The sequence below is a fragment of the Ischnura elegans genome, chromosome 4, assembly GCF_921293095.1.
Source record: "Ischnura elegans chromosome 4, ioIscEleg1.1, whole genome shotgun sequence".
In the NCBI taxonomy this organism is placed as follows: Eukaryota; Metazoa; Arthropoda; class Insecta; order Odonata; family Coenagrionidae; genus Ischnura; species Ischnura elegans.
In genome coordinates, this window is record NC_060249.1 from 83,463,253 (window position 1) to 83,475,284 (window position 12,032).

A 12,032-nucleotide genomic window follows, 5' to 3' on the forward strand; every position below is an offset into this window, starting at 1 on the left:
GCACTTCGCCCCAATTAAGCGGCTGCCCTAATTAGGCAAACTTACTCGTATATGGGTATAAAAACTTTGGAATGGTAGAAAGGAGACTAAAGAATGTTTATCATGCAACCTAAGTTTATTAAACTATTACTTTGATTAATAAATCAGGGAGTTTAGTTAAATTATTAAGAATTATGACAATTTAGTTAAAAATATTTCTCACAGCCTCGGGCCATGCTGAATGTCTTTTACTAATTGTAAGTCCTATTAAAGAAAAGTCCTATCCTCTTGCAGATAGTATAGCAGCAAGAGTTTACAAAATAGGGCAAAAATAGGAACATTTGTGAAAAATAAAAGTAAATCAAAGGAGGAAAATATAAAAAAATAGTACCCTGAAAACAAACAATTTTAATTTCATCGCTAGTCTTAGAGTCTATGTCGCCCACTCATGGCCCAATAAAGTGGCATTCTGTCCCAATTAAGCAGAGAATACTCTGGGATATTCCTCTATTGGGTTCTGTTCTTTAAGATCTGCCCCAAGTAACCGGTGGACCCATTAAACGGAATCTAGTGTATTTAAAAAATAAAACACACACTAGCTGGTCTCAGAACTGCTTTTACCTATTGACTACTCAGCCTGACCTATCCATGATCATCAAATACTAAAATATGTAATCCAGTGGAGTGAATAAGGGGGAGCCCCACCTGCCAAAATGAGGGCAATAAAGAAAAAAAATACATAGTATTATCCTCCATTTTGTTTAATGAATCATGCATGAGGATCTATATACGCCACTCATATAATCCTTGACTGATTGGTATTCTCGTGAGCATGTAAGAGTACTTAAGTTGAGCATCCTCTGTGCAAGTTTTGTATCATCAAACTACATATTTATAGGTATTGTTAACATCAGTATTTTCAGAGATAATTTTTTAATTTTATTTCATTCTCAAACCACCAGATACAGCTCTTATCAGCCATTTTATACCGGGGTATTCACCAAATTTAACAAGTAAACGTACGCGAACAACCATGCCCTAGATCGGGAAACGTACCCAGGCGGGACTCGAACCCACGACCTCTCGTTTGGCCGGTGAGGATGTTACCCCGCCGCCACTGAGGCCGGCAAACATAGTGGACCAAACATAATACTGCATTGCAAAAATCAAAACAGTTGCCTTCCCGTAATGTAATGAAGAAACATATCCCGTAGCAATCGTTATAATGCTAGTCAGATAAAAATTTCTTCACTCCGAATTCAATCTATATTCCTTTCATGACAATTTCAAGATATCCAAAGAATCCTCAAGGTTGCATTGAATCTGTGGATTTTCTACATTCTCAGCATTATATGTAGTAGCACTTAACAAGTTACATATTAATAAATGCTTCTATGTATGCTTTCATATGAATTGCACGAAAAAGTAGTAATTGCCTAATATTATACCAAAAGAATTTTTTAAATCTCAAAAGGATTTTAATGAATAAATAAAAAGGATATACTTAAGTTCTCATAAAAATTTATTTGTTTGCAATAATAATATAAAAAGATATTACAATCCGTATGTTTCTACATCTATGTACTATCTGACGTTTCTTCAGATTTTATGGCTTAAAGAAAAAACAGAATATAAAACTTATTTTGGTCAGTAATATATTTTAATTGAACATTTCCATGGACAGACACACAAATCATCACACATTCACCATAAGCATCACCAACATCAATGCATATTTCCTAAAGAAAATAAAATTCTCTCCAATGATATAAGACATCCATAATACTCTTGGAACTTTATGGAGCACAAAACACTAAAAATGGGCACAAAACGAAGAGCAACTTAAGCTCCCTGCTTCAACAAAACTATTAATAGGAAATATTAAAATGCAATGCTGGTCCCAGTAAATAAAATCAACATTTTTTAGAGAAGAGCAGTCAACAAAATGAAAACAAAAGGCTTAGTCTAAGAATAAATATTATGAATATTTTTACATTTGACATATTTAGATCCCTTGGTAAAATGCAAAACATGCACTGGGTGGTGAAGTGTTTTTAAAAAAACTGAATTTAGAATGACACCCTCATCTACGGTAACATTTTTTCTCGAATAAGATATCACAAATATAATAAATGAAATCCTTTGAGGAATACATACATAAGTATATTTTTACTGAACTTATTCTGGGGGAAAAACAGTTGACTAGATAAATGTTGCTCAACCAAAGCCATAGCTAGCAGGATGGGGTGAAGAGAATCATGCCTCCCCCACCCCAAAATTCTTGGGGTGCACATTCATTAGTGAAGCCCCAAAGAAATATAGCCTTGAGCTCAACATTAAAATAATTGAATTAAATGTAACTGAAGCATACATTTTGGTGCATATACATACGTCGGTATTAATGTAATAATAACTAATTGTACCACATCCTTTGGGAGCATAGAGTAAACTAAAAATAAAATTAACAAGAAAAATATTCCTCTAAATACAATATAACCACTAAATATGTATATATTTTTGTGCGTGTGGCATTTAAATAGACTGATACATAATTCCAGAATAATAAGAACCCTGTGGATACTGGTGATACACTATCAAGTCCTCACTAAGAAATATAAATTGATAAAAAGACAAGGGAGCTGCATTTATAAAAGACACTGACAATCTAAACATACCTACACAAATGGCAAATATTTCAATGAAGTAACTATGTACACACCATGATTACTGCTTACATTTTCCCTATTCCGATCTGCAGTTTTGTAATACTTAGTGGATTTAACAATATCTCTTGTTTGTTGCTTGAAAGAACTTCTAATCATTACCAAATTCAAAATACATGTATCTACTTTAACTTGTAACAAAAGTCATAATTTGGAGGATCTTTTGGTATAGGAGGAGGATCTTGAGGAATATCAAGGCCTTCTGCATCAAGTAGCCTTAGCTTTATATCCATACTCAGCAATGTCTCCAAATCACTCTCTGTTTCCTTACTTGTCATCTTGCAACCTGGAAAAATAATTTAAAATGGAAATGAGATTCTTTTCACCATGAATATACAAGCAGAAGTTCACACTGAAGGCTTATGCTCAGGTCAAACATCAGCTAATCCTTTGGAAAGAGTTGGCTAGCATGGGGATCATGAACCCTTTGATGTTGTGCTCCATTATAGATATTCCTGCTAAAATATGCAAGATACTGTACACAAGCCATACCTAATATGTTCATCATAATATTATCATGTATGTATATCATACACTATAGGATGAAATTTTCCGCAAAAAAATAATGCCTTGATTAAAATTTAAACCCATATCTAACAATTAATAGTTAGTCTTGGTAATTAAAATGTAAATGACACATTAGAATTTTATTTCTAATTTCCTCTCTATCCTTAGGAATTTCTCTATTAAAATAGCAAAATTGCTTTTTATGAAAAAAAAGGTTGGTTATAAGACGTATGCTTCGAAAGACTATTTTTTCCAGAACTTCTCTATGCATGTGTGTGTCTATGTATGCAATGGAAGAATGAACTATTACATGTAAATCTCAAGGGAGAAAATTGAGGCTCAAGTAAGGAGTATTTTGAGAGTAGATGTCTTGGGGAACAAAATATTGAGTGAGAGAGGAGGAATTCCTTCTCCAGGGACATCAGCCTTACTCCTGCTTTTGCCTTAAAGCAATATGTTCTCTGCAGGCAATGTTGCCTCATGTACACTGAACATTAAAACTGATTCCCTAAAATCTTTTTCTTAAATGCGCCTGATGCCATGACTATTATAGCACTATTGGGCATTATCTCCTCTCCTTTGTGGCCCATGCCAAAAATGCCTTAATATTTACTTAATATCTCTAATCTTAAACTTAAAAAGGTAAAATTTTATTACTATTATTACTTGAGGCAAGTGGTCACCATTTCTTGCATCCACTGCAGGCTACTATTAAGGAGCTACTGATTCATATGAGTAGCATGTATCTATTGAGTGTCCCTCCCTTTTCATTTTGGCTTTAAGCCCAATTCAAATAATAAATAATTAGGAAACATTTGGTTTGATCAGTTTGCTGATTTAGGTAAGCATTCATTGATTGAATGACAGAAAATTCCAAAAATTGGTTCCCACCTACATTATTTGTAGAAAAGTAGTGGAGACTTCATTACTTTTGAGAGTGACATCACTGAAGGACACCCAAAACACTCAGGGTGAAAGTATACGCCAAACAAAACCAAGGCAAAGTTAAAAGAGCAGAAAACTGTGACTGAAACCAATACACATACATACAAGCAGCCACAGGGTCTTGTGACAAAAAAAAAGTTTTGGATCGCAGCTACTACACTTGAACATGTTCAAATCCAGTTGCTGGCAGTTATAATTAGCCACTGGATAAGTTAGCAGTAAATGAGTCTCCTATCCCAAGAGATCTCGCGGCTGAGCTTAAAGCCACCGAGTGCATCCACCGGGTTGCGGATGGTGGGTCGACCTTTAGATATAGAGGTTAGCTGCGAGATAAGCGAGTTCTCTCGTCGAATAAGCAGTCGTGGACAAAAAGCGGCGGTACAGTAGACTCTCGTTATTACGAAGTTCGCGGGACCGAAAAACCGGAGGTTCGTAATAACGAAGTTCGTATCAACGTTTCTTTTAAGAATCATCGGGAAAAAAACCGTATTTAATAAACACGATTTAATTTCGCGGAAATTTGTTTAAACAGGAAAATTCATTCCAGTTTCTCAGCAGAAGAATGCGGCATGACGCAATCGAGGGTTGATATCTTCCCGAATACAGTAAGTCCGATATACGCACTGGTTGCGTTCCTAGACCTTGTTCCTAAGTTGATAAACCTACAGCACAGCCACTGAGAGTTGTCCGATGACACACAGAATGGTCAAGGTCGGGGTAGGGACAGGGTTGCCAGCTAAGAAGGGGAAACGCCTACAAAGGGTTCCACGAAGAAAGGATGCGGAAGGGACGCCGCGCGTGATGGAACCAGAGGAAGAATCACTTGTTTTGGTGATTCGAAGAAAGGATTTTTTTTATGATCAGCCATATTTCGGTGCGCCTTATGCAGTTGACGACGTTGAGAGACAAGGCGAGGGCGTGTTTGGAGGACAGCGATTGACTGTAAACCGTGCTGGCGTAGGGTTATCCGCCCCTCCTATTGTGCCGTCATTCGCTACTGTCGCCGGCCGGACTGTATGAAATTGCATCATGAGAAATACGGTCATCCTACAAAATGCAACACTGAATCACAATCGTGCTCTAGCTTACGATATTACGAACTGATCTAGCTGGGCGTGCAACGCAGCCGAAGCCGAAAAAAATCACTACTCGCGGTAAAGATGAACGGGCGAAACGCTGAACAGTTCCTAAATTCACACCGGATTCAATGATACTTTGTTCAGATTGTGCCCAAAGTGAGAGTTCGTCTACGCCAAGCCAAACCGCGAAGCATCGGCCAAATCGAAAGGCGCCAAATTCGAAATTTGAAAATTTTGAATGCTCATATCTCTGAAAATTCGTAAATCGAATGCGAGTAGGAAGAGGACTTACTGTACGTCCAATTTGCGAGCGGTTACGAGTGGGTCACCATGGCTCCACAGGAATGAAACTTATTACATGATGTTGCGTGTACACTGAAGAAAGAGCCATAATTGACGCTCTTGGGCATAGTTCACGAGAAGAACTTAAACGCGGCGCGATTATTACAACTCAGCTTAGTGAATATGCACCTAAATGCCGTTGCTTATGCGGGGAACTTCGTAATAAAGTGCATTTTATAGCCGCCAGGACCGGGACTGAGGTTCGTAATTTCGTAAAAACGAAAATTTCGCAATAACGTTTCTTTTACTATAGCTAGCATATGCCTTTTCGTCGGGACCAACGATTTGCTTCGTAATAACGAGAACTTCGTAATAACGTTGTTCGTATTAAGGAGAGTCTACTGTATTCTGAGGGGGTATTGGGCTACCCTTGGGTAAGGTAGGCCATTTAAAAGATACCGAAACCTGTGAAGATACCGTGACTTGGCGACTGGGGGCCGCCAACAATTATGCCTCTCATCACCCGGGGGAGAGGGCAGCAGCTCTTCTTCACATGTGCGAAGGTGGAGACCATACTGGTCGGTACAGCGACACACATTCCACTACGGGCGTGGTAACATTTACTTTAACGGCTGTAGTACTGCGATGTGGAAGGCAAGGGGAAACCACCACATTATCATCCCGAGGAGTCACAGCTACTCCACTCAATTTATATAATGACATGATGGAATTCTCTCGGGTAAAATATTCCGGAGGTAAACTAGTCCCCCATTCGGATCTCCGGGCGGGGACTATTCGAGAGGGTACATCGGTCAAACGAGATAGAATGTTACGGATAGGAACATGGAACGTCAGATCACTTCGTACCTGCGGTAAGCTAGAGAACTTGAAGGTGGAGATGCGAAGAATGAACCTCGATGTATTAGGCATCAGCGAAATGAAGTGGCCCCAGGAAGGAGACTTTTGGAGTGGAAGCTACAGAATGATACACACGGGATCGCTAAATGGTAATGCTGGAGTAGGCATAATGCTTAGAAAGAGCGCCGGGATGCGTGTTAAAAGCTACCTGCAGTTTAATGAAAGGATAGTAATGGTGAAGATAGATACTAAACCCGTAGCTACTGTAGTGGTACAGGTTTACATGCCTACATCAGATTATGAAGACGAAGAAGTAGAAGATGTCTACCAAGATATAGCGGAAGTTATCAAGCAGGTAAGAGGGGAAGAAAATCTTATTATTTTAGGTGACTGGAACGCCGTCGTCGGAGAAGGTCAAGACGGAATAATAACTGGGAAATATGGGTTGGGTAACCGAAATGAAAGAGGAGAAAGGCTACTTGAATTCTGCACGGAGCACAGGCTAGTGGTAGCCAACCCTTTATTCAAAAATCCCCTGCGAAGAAGATACTCGTGGAAGATGCCAGGAGACCGTAGAAGATTCCAAATCAACTACATTCTAGTGAAACAAAGATTCAGGAACCAGGTGAAGGACTGCAAAAGTTATCCAGGGGCAGATATCGATAGTGACCATAATTTAGTTATGATGAAATGCCACCTTAAATTCAAAAAGTTGAAGAAAGCCGTGAAAAACATATGGCAGGTTGAAAAATTGAGGGAGGTTCAGCATCAACTGGCTTTTAAAGAGGCTGTAGAAAATAAAATAGGGGAGGATACGACCAACAAACCAATGGAAGAGAGTTGGAAAACTATTAGTAGTGGTCTGCAGGCGGCAGCTGAGGAAGTTCTTGGTAAAAGAAGAGTCGTTATGAAAAAACCATGGATCACGCAGGAAGTATTAGATCTCATTGAAGAAAGAAGAAAATACAAGGCTGCGAAAACAGAGGAAGGACAGAATCGTTACAAGAGGATAAGGAACGAAATATGTCGTAAAGCGCGGAAGGCTAGAGAAACGTGGATGAAAAGTATTTGCGAAGACGTGCAAAACAATCTTAAACATGGAAAAGTAGAGGCCGCTTATAGGATAGTGAGGAACCACTTTAAGGAAAGGGGCGTAAGATGTAATACCCTTAGGGACAAAAACGGAGAACTATTGATTGAAAACGAAGAAAAAGGGAAGAGATGGAAGGAATATCTGGAAGATTTGTACAAAGGAAGTCGCCTCAGAGCGAATGCTATCGAAAACGAGAGGGAAGTGAATGCCGATGACATGGGAGCCCCAATTTTAAGATCGGAATTTGATGCGGCTGTAAGAGACCTCAGGATAAATAAAGCGTCTGGCATTGATGACATTCCTGCAGAGCTAATTAAAAATTCAGGAGAGAAGACGTTGAACCAGCTATACAAAATCATTAGTGAAATGTATACGACAGGTGAGATACCAAAGGATTTCAAGAGGAACATTATAATCCCTATTCCTAAGAAGAAAAGAGCAGAGAAGTGCGAAGATTTTAGGACCATAAGCCTTACTACACATGCATCAAAGATACTGACAAGGATCATCTATAGAAGAATAGAACAAAAAGTAGATGAGTACTTGGATGAGGACCAATTTGGATTCAGAAAAGACAAAGGCACAAGGGAAGCAATATTGGGCCCTAAGACTGCTCATAGAGAAGAGAATGGAAAAGAACAAGCCAACATTCGTTGCGTTTGTGGACTTAGAGAAAGCATTTGACAACGTGGATTGGAGCACAATGCTTGGAATCCTAAAGGAAATTGGGGTTCTTTATAATGACAGAAGAATCATCCACAGTTTATACAAAAACCAAGTAGCCGTGATAAAATCAGGGCCCAGCTGTGAAGAAGCAAGAATTAGGAAAGGAGTGCGACAAGGCTGTACATTGTCACCCGTAATTTTCAACGTTTACATTGAAAAAGCCATTAATGAAATCAAAGAAAAGGAATTGGGAGTGAATCCATGGAGAAAAAATTAGCATGCTACGATTTGCCGATGACATAGCCGTTATAGCAGAAACAGAGAAGGATTGAAAAATATTCTGGTTAATATGAGTAGGGTAATGAGTAGATATCAACTGAAAATAAGCACGAAGAAAACCAAGATCTTAGTATGCAGCAGAAGAGAAGAAGTCAAGACCAACATTAAAATAGGGAGGCAAAAACTGATAGAGGTGGATGAATTCTGTTATTTGGGAAGCAAGATAACTAGTGACGGGAGAAGCAAGAAAGAAATTATCAGCAGAATAGCCCAGGCGAAGAGAGCATTCCACCAAAAGAGAGACCTGCTTACAGCGGGAAACTTAAATATGGAAATAAAGAAACAATTCATAAGAACCTACATCTGGAGTATGCTCCTATACGGAAGTGAGGCTATGTGGTGCTACAGAAGAATGATGAAAATCAAATGGATTGACCGAGTTAGTAACGAGGAAGTGCTAAGAAGGGTAGGAGAGAAGAGAAGCCTCATGAAAACCTTAATAAGAAGACGGAACAACCTTATTGGCCACATCTTGAGACATGATGGCCTGATGAAGACAATCGTCGAAGGACAAGTGGAAGGCAAGAATGGAAAAGGAAGACCTCGGACAAAATATATGGAACAAGTAAAGAGAGATTGGAAAGAGAAGAATTATGTAGGTGTGAAAAGATTAGCTGATAGGAGAACTGAGTGGAGAGCTGCGTCAAACCAATCCTAGGATTGTTGACCAGTGATGATGATCCCAAGAGATAACTCACTGTCACTTTAGTAACAGCCATTGAAAAAATCATCCTGTATGGCACAGCAGCATATTTGAAACAGATAATGAAGTCAACATAAGCTTGAAACAAACTGGTTTTTATCAGTCTCCTATAAAGAACCTCCTTAGGCTTAAGGCTATTAACAGCCAAAAAAATACCAAAGGAAAGCAAATATAATTTTTAAGGCTCAATTTAGTCACACAAGAATTTTTTAAGATCAGGTTTGAGAAACATTAAATTGAAAATTAAACATCCTAGACATAACTCCCACAGTAATTTATGGCCTACCTAGCAAGGCATTGATTCCATCCACCCAGTAATCAAAAACTTGTTCATCTGGAGCCACAAAGTTAAGTGCCGTCGCATCCACAGAGTCTACCATGAGGGAAAAGGCAAGCTGATGGTTTGTCTTCCTTCCTCTGGTTAATCCATGAAAAGAGAAAAATAAAATTGACAAATACGTAGCAAACACAGGCATTTAAAATACATATTCACTTAAGGCAGACAGCATGTAGAAAAAAATATCATTTACTTCAGTTCTTTCATATGTGGACACTCCTTCCCTGTCACTAGAGCTTTAATGTCAACAACCGCCAGCTTACTTCCCAATTCCTCAAGAGCAGGGACACTTTTTTCGTCACAATCACCATAATGGAACACTTTATGATTAGGTGAAAGTCTCACATACCAAAATTTGTCTTTGATTCTCTAAAAAAAAAGAAAATATGATAAGCAATAAGCAATGATAACAAACAGCAGTAAATGCAATGCAAAGGATAAGCCAAGTTTTACTCAGCCAAACAAATTAAACTGAGTCAATATGAAAAATTAAAAGAGTTTAAGCAGTTAGCATTACCAATCCCTTCATTGAGTACTTGGTAAAGCGGGTTCCTTCCACCAAAAATCCTAGTCTCTGCTGCTGAACTAATTCTAGGATTTCCGGTGCGATCTGCTCCCTTAGTTCCACAATAGGTCTGGCATGAGACTCCCATTCTTCTCTGGACGTCCTCTCCTGTTGCCATAAGTTGGTGATCTCTGAATACGTGAGAAGTTGTAGATTCGAGCGAAATTTTTCAAGTCCTTGAGGTTGCATTGCTAACGCCCTTATGATTTGCTCTCGCACAACACTGAAGACTTTTACAAAATCTTCAGTCGTTGCTCTCATTTCCTTCCATGTTTTATTCAGCAAAACAATGCATATACAGAAAAACTCTTCAAATGGCCGATCATGGGCAAAAAACATTGGATGGTAGGTCTGCCCTTGCTCGCTGGGTGATTCTCCGATTTTCAAAATTTCACATAGAAGCTTGGTTAGCTCAACACTGGTGCGACCAAAAGGGCATTCGTGCTCATCAGCTCGACAAGAGTTCTCCAAGACAATCTTCGTATAACTTTCCATGTGATTCCGGGCAAAATACACCATACAATCCAATGCTAGCATCCCTGGAGGGGTTTCAGCAAAATCCTGGGCAGGATTAATGTCGTGCTTGAACCCAAGTTTCTTGTAATCCTTAGCGAATACCCCTTGTCGTCGAGCGTTAACATCACGGTTTGAAACGTCACCATCTGTGTCAAATGCTATTTTTCTAAGCTCTTTAATTTTATCATGAGCGTCCTGATCCTGTGGATCCATTTTCGTGTTCATCCTCTGCTCCAATAGATTAAACAACAGAGTTTGCAAAACATACAGCTGATGAGCCATTTCGGTACCCACCTTTCCAGAAGGTGACTGAATAATGTTACTGAAAATTACATTACGGACGTGCTTGGAGCCCAATGTACCAGCAATCGCCTTCCTTTTGGAGTAGTCTGCTTTTAGGAATAATGCATTTATGAGGGCGATAGCATTTTGCTGAATCACTGGATTATGACTCTGTAAATGCATCACCAAGTTAGGGAATGTGACTTCTTTTTCTACTTGGCCATATTTCCCTGAACTGTTTAAAACGATATTTTCAAGAATTGACAGAGATGCTTGCACTACCTTTTCGTCTTGAGCTGATGACTGATTATTCACATAACTTGCAACTTTGTTGATAAATAATACTTCGAGTATGTCCCATGAAACGATGCCATGATCCATCAGTTCCACAAATGATAGAAGACAGTACGCAAGCATTGTTCCTTTGCAGGTTCCGCCTTCGACTAGCATTATAATTAACGCCAAACCTTGTTTGTTGATAAACTCTAAGGCAAAGGTCATGTCAGTGCTTAGCTTGGACAGCATCTGCAAAGCCTGAGTTTTCTCATCAGCACTTCCTACGTTCAACTTCTGCAAGATGTCATGAGCAGTCTTAGAGGGAGAGTGGGTAAGACTGAGAATAGCACCATTTTTAATCTCATTTCTATTCTTCTCAGTGATATAGTTGTCATTATTGTTTCCAGAAAACTGCAAAGCATAGTTATCTGGATCAGAGAGGCCCCAATTGTTGCAAATGTCCTGGATAATAGCTGCCAAGGGCTGTTTTTGGTTGAATTCTATGAGCTGTGCGTCATGCGGTTTCATCTCCACCGCAATCTTCACAATATTTGTATCCTTCATGGCTCTGGAGCAGTCACAAAAAATCACAAATAACGCAAGAAGAATACCTCACATTTATCAAAAACACAAATAGGGTGGAGTATCCTGCACTATGGGTGTCACTTCCTTCCCTTCCTTCTCGTAAACACCGGAAAATCAACATCAACACATCTCGTTGCGCATGTTTAAGCTTGTTAAACTACTTAGATTCCACGTTTATTTATTGTTTAGATCCTCTAATATTGTGAATAATCATTTAAAAATTCCATAAATAATTTTTATCACTTTTCCGATGATATCGATCACATAATTGAGATGATTGAGGACAAGCCTGAAGTA

General features: G+C 38.9%; 1 protein-coding gene across 1 annotated transcript; it reads right to left on the reverse strand.

Annotated features, from left to right (window-relative positions):
- Positions 1 to 1,483: 1,483 nt before the first annotated feature.
- Positions 1,484 to 11,965, reverse strand: LOC124157732 (engulfment and cell motility protein 1). The gene is made up of 4 exons (XM_046532708.1): positions 10,029 to 11,965; positions 9,705 to 9,880; positions 9,461 to 9,591; positions 1,484 to 2,988 (listed from the first exon to the last, which is right to left on the reverse strand). The coding sequence occupies exons 1-4, from the start codon at positions 11,712 to 11,714 to the stop codon at positions 2,825 to 2,827; spliced, it is 2,157 nt and encodes a 718-aa protein (XP_046388664.1). The 5' UTR covers positions 11,715 to 11,965; the 3' UTR covers positions 1,484 to 2,824.
- Between the last annotated feature and the right edge of the window lie 67 nt (positions 11,966 to 12,032).